This window comes from Sciurus carolinensis, chromosome 6 (assembly GCF_902686445.1).
Source record: "Sciurus carolinensis chromosome 6, mSciCar1.2, whole genome shotgun sequence".
NCBI lineage: Eukaryota > Metazoa > Chordata > Mammalia > Rodentia > Sciuridae > Sciurus > Sciurus carolinensis.
This window is the reverse complement of record NC_062218.1, coordinates 156,332,843-156,348,833: the sequence shown is the minus strand read 5'-3', so window position 1 is coordinate 156,348,833 and position 15,991 is coordinate 156,332,843. Positions and strand designations below refer to the sequence as shown.

Here is a 15,991-nt window from a genome sequence, read left to right as displayed (position 1 = left end):
CGATCACAATAATGGTGATAGTGATGATTATGATGGTGATGTGATGGTGATGGTTATGATGGTGATGGTAATGGCAATGGTGAAAATAATGGTAATAGTGATGGTGGTGATGGTGATGGTGAAGGTGATAAGATGGGATGATGTTGATGATGGTGGTGATGATCATGATGGTGTTGGTTATGCTGATAGTGATGACGAAGATTATCATGGCGAAGGTGATAATGTGGTAATGGTAATGGTTATAGTGATGGTGATGGTGATGATAATGTGATGGTGACAATAATGATGGGGATAATAATGACAGTCACAATGATGGTAATAATTATGATGTTGATGGTGATGGTGATGGTTTGATGGTGAAGGTGATAAGATGCGGATGATGGTGGTGATGGTGGTAGTGATAAAGGAGTTGGTGAGAGTGAAGACAGTAATGCTGATCATAATGGTGATAGCGATGATGATAGGGATGATCATGGTGATGTACATGGGGGTGACAAAAACGATGGCTATGACAACAACAGCCACCAGCTATGACACTCAGCAGCCACCACTATGGCGGGTCTACTTCGTACTGACAGTGCCCTAAGCAAGCTATACCACCTTGCGTACCTTTCCTCAAAGCCTTAGGACACCGTTCCTAAAATAACCCTTACAGTTGACGAAACTGAGCGCAGTAGGTGAGGGACTTGGGATTCAAGCTCAGAGCCAGGTGATTCTAGGACCCGTGCTCCAGGCCACTCCATTCACTGCCCACCAGTAGGTTCAGCAATTGCAAGGCTAGGGTGACAGTCCCTGGTCACGTAGGACCTGTCTGACTCTCCAGGGTAAGAGGAACAGAACACGGGATGTGGCAATGGAAAGAACCCCATGTGGAGGGAACCCCTGAGCCCGTGTCCTCTGGCTACAGGACCTTGGGCACTCCTGCTGTGCTCACCTCAGTTTCCTCGAATGTAAAGTGGAGCCATTTGAACCAAAGAAGCCATTTAATTAGGTATTGCATCTGACTCCCTGGCTGAGTTCGTCTTACCTGCTTTGCTGGGGTCGGAGCCCACTCAAGGGGAGCAACTGAGAGAGTAGTTCTGGATAAGTCACCAAGCTGACCATAGTCCCTGTCACCCACAAAATCAAGGTCAAGGCCAAGACCTTTACCAAGGGATTTCCTGACATCTCAGTTTTTCATTTGACTAGCTGCATGACTTTGGGAAGCCACAATATGACAAAAAAAGCACAGCAAGCCCAGTGCAGTAGCATATGCCTATAATCCAGTGGCTTAGGAGGCTGAGGCAAGAGGATCCCAAGTTTTAGGGCAGCCTCAGCAACCAGCAAGACCCCGTCTCAAAAATTTAAAAATAATAAGGGCTGGGGATGTAGCCCAGTGATGGAGCACCCATGGATTCAATCCCCAGTACTTTAAAAATAATTTTAAAAGCATAGCAGGCACTGTTTAACATCTGCTGGCAGCTGTGCTAACCTAAAAGAACACCAGGCCTTTGTGAAGTGGTCACGGCATGTTACCTCACGTACTGCTCTTAATCGGCCTGTGAAATAAGTTTATTATCCTCTTTTGATAGGTGTAGAAACTATGGTTTGTAAAGACCTCGGAACTTATCCAAGCCCCCACCCCTGGGAAGCACATAAGCTAAAACCAGGACCAGCTACCTCTTGCAAGAAAGTCTACATCTTTGACCACATCACCAGCCACTGATTCTCACCAAGCCTCACTTTCCCACCTGTAAATGGGAATAACCATGCTCACCAGCTGTTGTCAGGGTAGAAAAGGGTCATGTTTGCACATGCCTACCTCAGTGAGAGCATTCAGGAGACTTTTCCCAAAGGGTAACCATCTTGCCATTATTTTAGGGTTTGGAAAATAAAATGTCTTTCTCAGTCATTCAGCTTCATTCGGTGTCTCAGAGTGGTGCTTCTCAAACTTCATTACGCTCAAGAATCACCTGGAGATTTTGTTAAACTGCAGGCTTTGCTTCAGGAGACATAAAGTTGGGCCTGAGACTGCATTTTCACCAAGCTCCTTGGAATGCCAGTGCTACTAGTCCGAGGACCACACTTTGAGTAGCAAGGTTTCAGCAGCCCTCCCAGCCCCATCTCAGAAAGAGGTTTCCAGTAAGGATAGCTGTTTCCAATCTCTTCAAAAGGAAGCCAGCGTCCTGAGTCATGCCCTTCACACACACACACACACACACACACACACACGGTGGAGAGTAGAAATCGGAGGAGAACCAAGGAGCTTCACTATCTGGAAGATATGAGCAAAATGCAGCTGAGGAGAATTAAATCAGGCTAATTAGCCAGACCTTGGCAATGGTGATTATTCCTCAAGGACACACAAGTGACTAAAATCCCACCTCCAGGCCCAATTACCATGTTGTTGAGAACTAGGATCTGCCTCCTAGATTTCCATGCTCGGCATCGAGGGCTGCAGAAGACTGGCATTCCAACCCTCACCCCACCCCACAGCAGGGGAATATTTGACCTGGAGTAGATGCTACTTGCATGGTGGCCCAGGCAGGGGCTCAGGAGGCCCTGCCCAAAGCGTCTCAAGGTTCTCCTGCCCTGCCCTGCAGTCCATCTACCCACTGCCACTCCTGCACACACCCCTGAGCTCTTTAGCACCAGTCAGAGACCCAAGAAGGTATTTTATCACCCAAAACCCAGTCTTTGTCATCGCCACCATTACTATGAGCTGCTGTCACATGCTCGTCCCTCACGGGTACGTGATTTCTTACCATAAGTTACTCCCCTTGGGTAGGGAGAGGCTGTGTCCCTTCTGACATGCGTAGGACCAAAGTGCCTCAGATTTCAGACTTGTTCCAGTCTTGGAGTATCTGCATCTCCGTGATGAGCCATCCTGGGTCCAAGGTGAGGTCCGTTTGTGTTTCACACTCACCTTACACACGCAGCGTCATTTTATTCAGTTTTTTTCCTGTGCCTGCATTTTGACTGTGACCCCTCTTGTGAGATCAGGTGTGGAAATTTTCACTTGCGGTATCATGTCAGTCCTTAAAAGTTTCAGATTTTGGATCATTTTGGATTTGGGATGTTTGGATGCAGGATACTTAACAGTACTATTATTCCCATTTCACGGAAAATGAAACAAGTCTTGGGGAGAACTATCATTTCCTCTGGGCGCACGGCAGCCAACCTGAACTCTGCTCTGATCCACTGCATCCAGAACCTGGGTTTGAAGAGGGCCAGGATCCGTGGTCAAGCACAGAGGCCCAGCGCTGGCTTTGGACTCAGCTGTCGGTGCAGTTGCAGTTCTTCTTCCTGCTGTGCAGTCTTGAACCTATTACCTCACGTCCCAAATCTGCCTTCCCTGTCTGAAGATGAGTGTAATAACCATGATGCCGATCTTGTAGGGTTCTTGGGGACACTTTGTGCGATCATGAATATAAAACACTTAGCATGAGGCCTGGAATGGAAAGTGTGCTCAATAATGTGAGAATCGGCGTTACAGTTTCCGTCCCCACACTGACTGAGGGGCCTGTGCTGCTCAGTGTCGGATCGACCCAGATCACCCCCAGGCTGCACTGGCCTTCCCCTCAGAGAGTGGCCAGCCCTCTCGTTGTGACAGGGCACGAACTTGCTCTAAGAACCAGACAGCGGTGGCCATGCCCCAGCCTCTGAATTGGCAGCAGCGTGGAGAGAATAAGACGATGCTGAGCGTCCACACGGAAGCTGCACTGGGCAGGCTCGGCTGGCAGTGACCACACACCAGGAAGCCCCAGTCCCATTCCATGACAGGCACTGGCAGCAGCAGCAAGGAAAGAGGGTTTTCTCTGGCAGATGGCGAGCAGGTGGCACGGCGGTGGGAGGGCCCCCGTGATCGCCCCCACCTGGCATATGCCCAGGCCGCGGAACCGGGACCCAGAACCAGAGGCAACAGACCCCTGGCCCATGCTACCGGGTCCTGTACAGCACTGCTGCCAATACTTGGTACAACTCAGTCCCCTAGTCTCAAGGGAGAAGCAGGAGCCAGAGGCCTGAGAAGAGCCGGCTGCATCCCGGGATGGTGGGTCTAATTCCAGCTTCCGCCCTGAGGCCGCCCTCCTCAGCACCTTTGTCCTGACTGCTCCTTCTCCTGGCATGGTCCTCCCCACCTGCCGCCTGGTTGGCCCCTGACAGCTTGAACATCCCCTTCAGAGGAGCCTGGAAGCGGGAGGAGCCTGGTCCAGAGGAACCCCCTCACTCCAACCTAGGGCGGGGTTTCAGCCTCGCCTAACGCCGGGCTCCCCTGCTGAACTCCGAGCAAACATCCAGACCCATCGAGGATGAAACCCGGGGGTGGCATCTCACAGGAGACACAGTCTATTGGCCACACATCAGCCTCAGTCCACCTGGGTCAAGTTGTGAAGTAGGCCTACTGTGTGCAGGCGCCACCTGACAGGCAGCACTTCCTCACACGGAAGCTCTGGCTTCATTCTCAGAACAGCCCTATCAGAGCTTCGAGGCTTTTGCAAGTTCCAGGGCGGCCAGCCAGGAAGACGTGGGGCTGGGATGTGGATCGGGTTGGTGGTGTCCAGAGCCCATACTGAGCCCTGTCGTCGAGGACAGGATGCTGCGAATTCCAGAAGGGAAGGAGCTGGAGCCCAGGCTCCTGGGTTCTCTGGGTTTCTTCCTCGTCACTGCAGTGTGACCAGAGGCGAGGGTGTCCTTCGGCTTGCTCTGAGTCACAGGGCAAGCCTGTCCAGGGCCTCCTCAGCTGTACCCAGGGAGGCTGGGAACTCCCAGGGCCTCCAGGTCACCACAGCCATCCGAGCCTCCCTCACGGCGCCTCTCTCTCTTCTCCTCAGGGCAAGGACTGCACGGTGCCCATCAACACCTGCATCCAGAACCCCTGCCAGCACGGAGGCACCTGCCACCTGAGCGAGAGCCACAAGGAGGGATTCAGGTACAGCTCACCACAGGCCCCCCTGCCCTCGGGGTTCAAGGGCAGATTCCTCTGTGAGAATGGTGTCAAGACTCTTCCCACCCCCAGGGAACACGATTATCCCTACTGTACAGATAAGGAGCGGAGGCATCCAAGGGACAAGCCCTTTGCCTGGAGTTACATAGGAAGCCCTGGGTCTTGGATTTGGACCCAGGTGCCAACCTCTGCTGCCAAGCTAGGAAGTCTGCAAAGGAGCCGCAGTTGCCAACTAAGTCAGAGAAGGGCAGAGGCAGCCTGGCAACCCCACCGCTCTTTTCTGGGTTGTGAATAATTGATAGCAATGACATGCTCCCTGTGAGCCAGCCTGACTAGTCAGGAATCGTCCCACTTAGATCTTCTCACGACTCTATCCAGGAAGCAGGTACTAACCCCATTGAACAGATGAGGAAACTGAGGCACAGGGGTCGATTTGCTCTGGGTCACGTATCCCGACACTGGGATACGTGTCTCTCTGGCTCTCTCATCCCCACCTCAGTCCTCTTTCCCTGCTGGTGGTAAGGTCTCAGGAAGAAAGAGGCACAGATGCCGTGAGGTGTGAGATTTGGCCTCTGCCCAGATATCAGGCCCCTAATGCTTCCTGCCTAACCAGCAGCTTTCAGGCTGCAGCTCCTGGCACAGTGGACCAGGCAGCAGCCTCTGGGCATAAAGGCGAGACCCTGGTGCCAAGCTCTAACGGTGCCAAGTTCTAACGGACATCTAAGAGCTTGGGCTGCAGTGTCCAAAAGCACTCTGGTCAGGGGCTACTTCGTGGTCTGTGGAAGAAATGGAGTTCTGGGCTCCTGCTCCTCCCCAGGGAGCCCAACCCACCCACGTGTCCTGCCAGGCCAGCCCCCTCCAACCCTGCCTGACTCTTGACCAGTGAAACTCCAGGCTGAGTTCCTGTTCCTGCCTGGAATGGCCCAAACCCCCCACTGCCACCAGCTCTCTCAGAGCAAAAGGAGAGACACACACGGAATCTCCCAGAGGTGGCCAAGAAGCTCACCTGCAGGCCCAGAGGGTGCTCTGCCCCGGCCAGAAGGAGAGAACCGGGCCCGGGGAGAGGGGCGGCCCCCGCAGGCGACTCTGTGTCTCCTGTGTCTCCCCTGCCATCTTCCGTCCTGAGGGGTTTCAGAGGAGCTGGAAATGTCTCTAAAGCTAAATTTGAAAGGAAAAAGACCCCGATCCACAGGAGGAGGGGGGTGAGGCAAACTCTGGGATGTGGGTGCTTCCACAACAGGTCCCCACAGGGCCAACCGCTACGGGCAGGCCCTGGTCAGGAAGTGCTGCCCCTTCCCTCCCGGAGTCATTTCCTAGGGCTGCCAGACTGTATGGCTCATGACAACAGAAACGCATTTGGACCGGGAAGCCCCAAATCCAAGTGTCTACAGGGAAAGGCTCTGTCTACACCAGCAGGCAAGGTCCTCCTCGCCTCTTCCTAGCTTCCCGAGTCTGCTGCCTTCCTTGACTGTCAGCCCAGCTCTCTGGTCTCCACCTTCCCTGTCTCAGGACCTTCTCCTCTCGCCTCTGTCCTCACACCTTTGTCTTCTTATGAGGAACCATGATGGGTTAGGAATCCACCCAGCCAGTGTGTCCTTATCTTATTGCTCTGCAAGGACACTAATAGAGTCACATCCGAGGTCCTGGGCGAGGACCTCACCTGTCTTTTCTGGAGAACACAGTCCAACCCACAGCTCCTCTTAGGAGTCGGAATTCCAGAAGCATCTTTCCCCTTCATGCAGAGGCTTCTCTAATCTTGCCGCACTGTGAGCTCACAGGGAGCAAAGGCCACCAGGAGACCAGGAAGGGACATGACCTGCCCTCAGCATCCCCAAGGCTGACTAACTGCTCCTGGAGCCTCTTGACAACTCCTCCAAGGTTTCCCAGTGAGGACAGGGAAGACGTGGGCCCCTCCCCACCTCTGAGCCACCATATCATTGCCCGCTGCTGCGCGATCCTAACATTCTGGGGCAAACCCAGGATGTAGAGCTTCAAGAAAACCTGCAGTCACACTTGGTTTAAGATCCGTGAACTCCTACCCGCTCTGATCCTGAAGAAGTAGTCCTTTTTGCGAATGCCCAGGGTTCCTAACACACACAAAAAAAAGTGAGTCATTTTTCTCTACTACCCCGAGAGCTCAGTCCTTAGCCTTTTGTGGGAAATGTGGTATGGTTTTCAGTTTGCAGAGAATCAGGTGAGGTAGGATTGATTCTAGGACCACAGAATTCACTCCCTACTAGTTTAGTTTACCTTTTCAGTGAGACCCCAAATCAGAGCAGTCTCTGAAACAGAGGCCTAGACTTCCAGGGTCTGAAGCTGGACATTTCTGCAGCATAAATCCCTGGTTATGAACTTGGCCATGGAAGGGGAAGGTTCCCTGCAGCACTGGTTTAATCAGAGGCTCACTTCCTACCCACCCACAGGCACCTCCCAGCCCCTTGCCTCTTTGCTTCTGCCCATTCCCGGGGTGTGACCAAGGTCAGGCAGAGGACAGGGCTTTGAGGATTTTCTCTAAAAGATTTAATGCCCCAGGGACAGACAAAGGAAATGTGTCCTGTGGTTCATTGTGTTCAAGCCGAGCTCACCGGGAGGCCTTGGCAGGAGAGGGGTCTTCCCACCTCCCAGAAGCTAGGGGCTCAGAAGTGGCAGGAGTACACGGCACAGAGAGAGGGCCTCCCTGGGGAAGGTTGAGGAGGCGTCGTGGCTCCCGAGAACTAATGCCAGGTCACATGCTCAGAGCGTCCTGGGCACCGTGTCCCCTCCCAGTGTCTCACTTGTGTTATCTCATTTAATTCCACGAGCACCGAGGTCAGCCAGCCAGGAGGTGGCAGACCGGAACTCACACCCAGGAACCCTGGCTGCAGAGCCGTGGCCTCAGCTGGGAGGCCCAGCTCCCCCTCCACACACTGAACCGTCACTTGGATGGGGTGTTCTGCCTCCTTGGTCTGTGCCACGGAGGAAAGGGCGGGTGTTTTAGAGGACGGCACAGGAACTGAAGCCGCCCAGGAGACCACCCCCAGCTAGGGACGGTGGGGGCAGTGCTGGTAGGAAGGCCGGCAAGGGCCAGGGAGCCAGTCACCACCATCCTGCAGGTTCCCAGGGGTCTTCCTGCCCAGGCCCGAGACCGCCCGGGTCCCAGGTGCTGCCCTGGACCCCGTCCAGAGGAGGGACCTGACTGTGTCTCCACCTTCCTTCTCCCCTCCAACCCGCCCCGCTCCTGGCCCCTGTCTCTCCGCCCACTCACGTCCCCAAAGCTGCTCCTGCCCTCTGGGCTTCGAGGGGCAGCGCTGCGAGGTCAACCCCGACGACTGCGAGGACAACGACTGCGAGAACAACGCCACCTGCGTGGACGGGGTCAACAACTACGCCTGCGTGTGCCCCCCCAACTTCACAGGTGAGCGGACCCCCCAACTTCACAGGTGAGGCCCAGACCCCCCCAACTTCACAGGTGAAGGCCAGGACCCCCCCCAACTTCACAGGTGAGGGCCAGGACCCCCCAGCTTCACAGGTGAGGGCCCAGACCCCCCTGCAGGGTCCATGGCACGGAGTGGACAGTGTCTCCTTAATGACATTCTTAAAGGCAGAGGGACCCCACCTCCTATCTCCCTGTGGACAGAGACCAAGATCCAAGGCCTTGCCCTGCCAGGAAGGGCTGCCCAGCACCCTGTCCACTGGCGTGTCCATCCCCTCCAGTCCCACCCCAGCAAGTCACTCACTCCTTCCCACTAAGAAGCAGGTCGCCAGGGCTCTCCTGGCTGTCCACTGATTGAACTGATGGCCGTGCCCTCCTTTGGGAAGCTTGGTGACCAGCGTGTGTGAGGCTGGCAGAGGCCCCGGAGCTGTGGACAGCTTTGCTCAGGCGTGGTCAGCTGTCTCTGGAAATCTGTTTCTCCAGACACTCTGCTAGGAGCTGAGGATGCAAAAATGAGCAAAGCTTCTCACAGAAGCTCCTGGTCAAGGAGAGAGAGACCCAGTGGTGGGGGCTGGAGGGTGGGGGTCCACAGAATGAGAACACAGCCATGTAAGCCCGGGAGGTCACAGGACCACCGGGGAACCTGCTCTGCTGGAGAATGCAGGAAGGCCCCACAGAGGGATCGCTCCTGGGGATGGCTTTCCACCCACCAGCCCAAGACCCAACACCTGTATCGCCCACATTAACCACCAAATATACTATTAGATTTTGAAGGAAAACAATACCACTTGGTACAAACACAACTGACTGATATGAGAGTGACCTGAAGCGGCACAGCCCAGACAGAGAAGCGACTGGGGAGTCCTGCTTGCAGTTACGACCTTTTTATCGGAGCTGCTGACACAAATTAGCAGAGGTTCTGAAAATCCTGCCCTAGAGAAAGCTGTGTTTGTTTAACCCAGCAGTTTTCCAAACATATTTGGGCTTCCCTCTTATCCCACCCCGAGACACTACTGCCAACCCGAGGTATTGTGTTGTCAGTTTACGATTCTGGACCTGCAGGCCTAAGGCCGGAGGAAATGGGCCGGAGCCCACCCGAAGGGGCTCTTCTGTCAGCAGTGAAGCAGGGGGTGGTGCCGAGAGAAGCAGCCCTAGGGATGGCAGAGGAGGAAGTGGAGCAGCCCCTGTGTCCTGCGCAGCCTGCAGCCCACTCTCCAGGACGCCCAGCCTGGCCGTGGGCCGCTGGAAGGCACCAAGGCAGCTGAGAAACCACCTGCCTCCTGGGCCCAGACGAGCCCTTGTGTGGAGAGAACCTGCAGGCGCATTCCCTCGCTCCCGTCTCCCGAGGGCAGGGCTGTAACCAAGAGCTGCATTAGCGGCAGGTGACTCTTCTCATGCAGAGCAGCGAATTGGGCACTGGAGACATCAGAAGCCCAAGGCATGCCCAGCCCACAGGGGCTCCCCGGACGAGAAGCAGCACGAGAGAGTTGAATCGTTGGCCCAGAAGACGCTGCTCCTCAAAATCCCAGCAGCTCGGGAGAGGGCCAAGGTGCTCAAAGCCACAGTCAGTGGCAGTTCTGTGGCAGAGGAGGGGCTGTCCCGGAGTCCTCACTCAACAGACCGGCAGTGGCAGGGCACCAAGGAGACCTGTCTCCCGCCTCAGTGGAACCCTGCCCCTGTCTGCAAGGACCAGATTGGTTCCAGATTTGTTGCACTCTGTTCCTGAGGGCAGAGCATTGTGGCTCCTCTGTCCCCCAAAATATCCAAGTCTTACACAGGCACTTGGCTGCTTCTCTGGGCCTCCTCAGAGGACGAGGGAGAGGAGGAGACCTATAAGGAACACAGTGGCTGCTGTGGCCTTGAAAAGCTCCCCCTCTGGAATGGCAAAGATAGGCTCATCCCCACCCCAGAAGAGAACAGGCTCCGGACATCTCGTTCACCCTCAGGACCTCCTGCCCTGGCCCCTGGGGGCAGCAGCCCAGGCAGCCTGCTCCGGCCACAGCTCTCCCATCCCCGGCCCCAAGGAGAACTTCTGTGGTTAGAAGTTTCCCTCCCTTAGATCTCCACCTGGTTTGATGGGGTGACTTTGAGAAAATCCAGAAGTCAGACCCTAAAACCCACCCTGCTTGGGAGATGCCCTCCCTGCATTCCTGAAGCACTCTTTGAGGTGGTTGAGCTTATCTGAGCCCATGTGCAAGGGCATCCCGGGTATTTATGACCCACTAGGCATTTGGCAGCACTATAGACATCCAGGTTAGTTATCCAGAGAACAGAACTTCAAACTCCTCTCATATTTCCTCCCCTTGAAACTCCCAAGAGGCTTCTCGATCTGCAGCGGGACAACTATGCAGCTAAGCCTTTCGGCCGTTCCAAGAAGCTCCCTCCGGCCTCCCGGTGAGGCTCTGCAGCTTACCTCGATGGCGGCCTCATGCCTGGATTGCAATGGCCTGCCTGTCTGTAGATCCCCCACCACTAAACCACGGAAGAGGACAGGAGCGGGTCACTGTTGTGCCCCAGCACCTGGCATGGTACCTCCCGCACAGGAGCAGCTCCGTGAAGAGGTGTGGAATGAAAACAGCGGGTGAACAGCACAGCCCGAGATGGGGCCCGGCCTGCGGTTTCAGATGCAGCCACCCCTGAGTGACTGTGGGAAACACCCAAGTGGGGGTGCTACACCCACGAGGGCTGCTGGGGTCTTCCCCTGGGAAGGAAACTGAGGCAGGGGTCAGGAAAAACAATACACCAAGAGGAGAGCGCGAGGACCTGGCTCCTGTGACCTTCTGACAAACGTGGGATGTCTGACCTTCCAACCTGGGTGTCCTGATTCCTGAGTTCTTGTCCCTCTCCCACCAGGTGAGCTGTGTGATGAGGTGATTGACCATTGTGTGCCTGAGATGAACCTCTGTCAGCACGAGGCCAAGTGCGTCTCCCTGGACAAAGGATTCAGGTAGGACTGCAGTCCTGCCCGCCAGCACTTGGCCTCCAACTGTCTGGGTTTGAGGCTCTGGGTCACTGTGTGGCAGGTGGGTGGGGTCTCTCTCTCTCTCTCTCTCTCTCTCTCTCTCTCTCTCTGACTCAGCCATGGTATCCAGTTCTCTCAATCTGTTTCCCTATGTGTGTGCCTCTGTCTCTTATGTCTCTTATCTCTCTTTCTCTAAGTCTCTGCCAGTAGAGAGGTAGAGAGATATATTCTCTTTCCCTTCCTTCCCCTTTCTCCTCTCTTCTCTTGCCTCTCCTTCTCTCTCTCTTAGCACACCTGTCCCTTCCAGAGCTTTAAAAGAAAGTTGCTCAGAGGACACAGAGTGCAAAGGGTGTTTGGTGACCTTCCCAGGGCACAGGCTTCCCAGCCATCTTACCTGTGGCTACAGAAGGTCTGCCAGCTTGCACATCTGTGGGAGGGTTGTGGGGGACCAGGAGCTCCACTGGGTTCAGCAGCCACAGCCATTGGTGGAGGTGTCTCCATAGGGAGCAGCAGAGCCAATAGGTGTCAGCGGAGCTCACGGATGGAGAGGCTGACTCGGGAGAGTTCCCGAGTCTGAGAATCCAACAGCACTCCTGGGAATTCCTCCTAGGCTCTCTTCCCACCTTCTCCCTCCACCCTCCACCATGAAAACTGGTGCCACTGCTTCTTCTGGAGAAGATCCTAAGACCTCGACACCTGGGATGCTCTGACATCGATAGGATGGCAGAATCCTGCAGCCATGAATGCTCTCCCTGTCCCCGGAGCTGCTTTCCACACGCAGTTACTCCCTCTCCTCCCCAGCAGACTCTGTCCGAGAGCCGAAGGAAGCTCTATCACCCAGGGTCATGGTGCAGGGGAGCAGGCAGAGACCAGGGCAGTTGGGAATCCCAGGATGCGCCCTCAGCTGACAGCAGAAGCATTTACATTGAACTCCCCTAGGACGAGGAAGCTGACTCTGGAACTCAGGGCTGTGCTGCCCAGCCTCTAAGGAGGATGCTGGCCAGTCTTCTGTCCAGTGTTGTCTCCAGCCTGCGGGGTGGAAGTTCACCCTGCAGGTCTGGACGGGGTAGGAACTACCCTTACCCTGAGCCTGTCGAGCTCTCAGTTACAGGCAGCGAGTTCCCAGACCCTATGTCTTTGGCTTAGGGTAGGAAATACTCGGGAGTTAGGGGTTATCATGGTCCTCTGGACTTGTTTCTCGAAATCTCACTCTGTATTGTAACCAAGAATCCTTGAGTTCTAGGACAATGTGGAAATGAAGAAAACCAGTCAAGCTTTCATATCTTGGATATTTTATACACAATGTCTCCTAGGAGACACTATCTTGAGAAGGTCTACGCCAGCTCGATAATGTTAATTTTTTATTCAGATGCATTTAGATCAATAACCCTTTCTCCAGTACAGCATTGTATCTTCTTGTCCCCCTGCCCTCCCCTCCCATCAGCAAACAACTCACCTTCCATGGCGGCCTAAAGGGGTGTTAGCAAGAGAGATGCGGTCAGCGCAACCTTTGCCTAAGTGTGAAGAGGTTTATCCTTGGAGATCTCCTTGTATGCTCTTCTAATGAGGTCTTGGCAGAGGGCAGACAGGACCTACCTGTCCATAAACACTGAAAACCTCAAACACACAAAGCTCACAATGATTGGCACACACTGAGAACTTGCTCTGAGCCAGGCAGGGTACGTTCTCATGGAACACCCACAACCTTAGAATGTAGAACCATTGCCCACCTTCCAAGAGGCACAGCCGGGTAAAGCAAGCCTCCTGCAAATAGGCATAGAAAGGTGTGGACTGCAGGCCCACCCAGGCCTGGCCAATTTCTCAGTTAAATCCAGAATCCAGATGTCCTGTAAACAAGAAGGTCACTGGTTTCTCCCCCTGGTCCACCACCAATAGATCCAACACATGTTAAAGCCACATAAACCTTACACTTCAACTCAAAGAAAGATAAAGGCAAAACATTTGAAAGCAGTAGGAAATGCAGGGATGTCACCAGCTGCTTCTTTTAGGTGACAAAGAAATGTTGTTTCAATCCTGGCTGCTGGGAGTGAAGTCCACAAACCAGCAGCAGCAGCCACACACGGAAGCTTGTTGGGAATCCCAATTCCCCAATCCCGCCCAGACTCCCTGAATCGGAAACTGCACTTTAGCAAGATCCCTACTATTTTATAAGTTTGATAAAGTTTGAGATGTGGCCAGGCATTGTGTCACCTGTAATCTCAGCAACCTGGGAGGCTGAGGCAGGAGAATGACAAATCTGAGGCCAGCCTGGCCAACTTAATGAGACCCTGTCTCAAAACAAAAAATAAAAAGAAGTGCTGAGAGTGTAGCCCAGTGGTAGAGCACCCCTGGATTCGGTCCCCAGTAGTAAAAAATAAATTAAAACCTTGACAGCGCTAGTGTGGAGAGGGCTGTAGCATTTAAAGAAGGAGGAGGAGGAGGAGGAGGAGGAGGAAGGGAAGGAAGAGGAGGAGGTGGAGGAGAATGTAAACACATTGGCCTCCGAACCCCACTGCTTAGTTTGGAAGTGTGAGTAACTTCCCTGATGGCTGATAAAGACCTCATCAATAGCACTTAAAAGGCTGGGTTTGGTCCTGTTAAGCGCTGGGCAGCTGCCCCAGTCTTGGACATGGTCAGAGGGCTTGCGCTTCCCTCCAGGCCTCTTTTGAATTCAGGAGACATGAATACAAAGTCTCCAGGGCCAGGTTTCCCATGGTAGCAGAGTGCGGGCCCAGAGTGTTGAGTACCTGCCCCCCTCAAAGGCATTTCCAGTTTGTTCTGTTAAAAGCTGCCGGCTGAAGGTGGTCTGTGATGTGTGGGTTTGCAACTTCTAGAGCAGCAGTACCTTACGTACGTCAAATCTGCCAGCCAAGCACAAAAAGGTGATCAGATCCTGGCAGATTTCACTGCCCCCGAACACAGGCCCAGTCAACCCTCAGCTTGGGGGAGCTGTTCCCCTCAGGGACACCCCACCCCTCAGTGTCTTACCAGCCACGGATCCGCAGCCTGTACCATGCTCTGCCACCCGCGGCAATGCCAAGATGCATTTGTGGGTTCCATCCCCCGCCGTGCACTCAGGGGGAGGACTGAGGGGAGGAGGGGAGGCCCAGCCCTTGCCTCCTCTCTTCCCCAGCTTGCTCCTGCCAGCTGCTCCTCTGACGTGGACTGGCAGTGGTTCATATTTTCACTCTCCCCCGTGGAATTCAGCTGGTAGGCCCAGAGAGGTGCACAGGCTTTGCAGGAGACAGAAGAGCCAGGAAGCACTGTGCTCACTCATGCCTGGGGTACACCTGAGTCCCCATGGGTGAGACCCCTCGGAGCCCTAGGCCTGTTTCTATGCTGGGATTTTGATTCAGGGTTGCCCCGGATGGAGGAGCCTGCAGATGCACGTCTCCCACTCAGGGAGGCCAGGTTCCAGCCAGAGTGGCTTTCTCTGAGCAGCTGGGTTCTACACCTGGGGAGGCAGAGTTGGGAATGGAGCTACTGACACGTTGCTCTTTAGGGAAGGGCTGGGTCCATGTGTGGAGCCTGGCATGGGGCAGCGGCTCCTATCCTCTCTCCTGGGAAATAAGAATGAGCCATTTTATTAAGGGATAAGAGACTTTTCCCTTCTTAGTTCAAATCTTGGACGGGGGGAGGGAATGAACAAGCAATAAAGCAAAATCAAGGGTGGTGCAAACAGCATCGTTTCCTCCTTCATTACTTCCTCAGACACTTATCAATTCAGCGTTTGGTGCACTCTACAGAGTACCGTCTAATTTTTAAAACAGCCATAAGAGGCAGTTATTTATCATCAACTGTATTTAAAGATGAAGAAACTAAAACACAGGCATGAATGGCTGATGTGTGTAGCACAGCATCTGTCACAGTGTACACCATCACGCCACGCGAGGCATGGAAGTGACTTCAGCTCTCTGAGCCCTGCTTTCTTCCTGATGTAGATCTGCCTTTGCAGTGTCCTGGGAGACTCAGGGAGACACTCTGAAAGGTGCTTAGCATAGTTCCTGACACAACTGAATGTCAATTCTAGGTAGAAGGGGGAAGATCCAAGCCAACAGCTGTGTGGTTCCACCCTGTGCCCCTCAGCCTTGCTCCTGGACACACTCACTCCCTGCATGAGCAGGCAGACCTCAACTTCATGGAACAGAGGCTGTGACCACAGGGATACCAGAGTAGAGCCAGGGCAGGCAGAACTTTAAGGACCTTGAGTAGATAGGGAGGGAGAGGCCACCTAGAGAGGGAGGTGCAGGAGCCAGACCTGGAAGCTGCCCAGGCCTAAGGAGCAGCTTCACTCTGCCTGTGTTCCAGATGCGAATGCGTCCCTGGCTACAGCGGGAAGCTCTGTGAGACAGACAATGACGACTGCGCAGCTCACAAGTGCCGCCACGGGGCCCAGTGTGTGGATGCAGTCAATGGCTACACCTGCATCTGCCCCCAGGGCTTCAGGTATGGCAAAAAGGCTCCTCAGGAAGGTGATACCCTGGGTCAGCTTGCAGGAGCTGGAGTCCCAAACCCAGGCAACCCTGCAGCTACCCAAAGCAACTTCTTGTAGAATGGACTTAGGTCCCAGCCCATGTCAGACCGCCATCTTGGAGCCCAGAGTGCAGGGTGGTGTAGCCACCTGCCCACATGGCTGGAGAGCAAAAACATTATAGTATCACAATGGCAGAAAAATGGAGGTCAGTGGAAGTGC

The 15,991-nt window shown here is 54.3% G+C and overlaps 1 protein-coding gene across 3 annotated transcripts in view; it reads left to right on the top strand.

Moving 5' to 3' along the window:
* Window positions 1–15,991, top strand: part of Slit3 (slit guidance ligand 3) — a 579,498-nt gene that overhangs the window by 535,432 nt on the left and 28,075 nt on the right. For all 3 annotated transcript variants that reach the window (XR_007109040.1, XM_047554975.1, XM_047554973.1), the window contains exons 27-30: window positions 4,812–4,909; window positions 8,179–8,318; window positions 11,190–11,283; window positions 15,607–15,744. Coding sequence is in view for 2 of the 3 variants with exons in the window: in XM_047554975.1 (XP_047410931.1) it covers window positions 4,812–4,909; window positions 8,179–8,318; window positions 11,190–11,283; window positions 15,607–15,744 (470 nt within the window). In the remaining variant the exon portion in view is untranslated. The remainder of the gene's footprint in view (window positions 1–4,811; window positions 4,910–8,178; window positions 8,319–11,189; window positions 11,284–15,606; window positions 15,745–15,991) is intronic.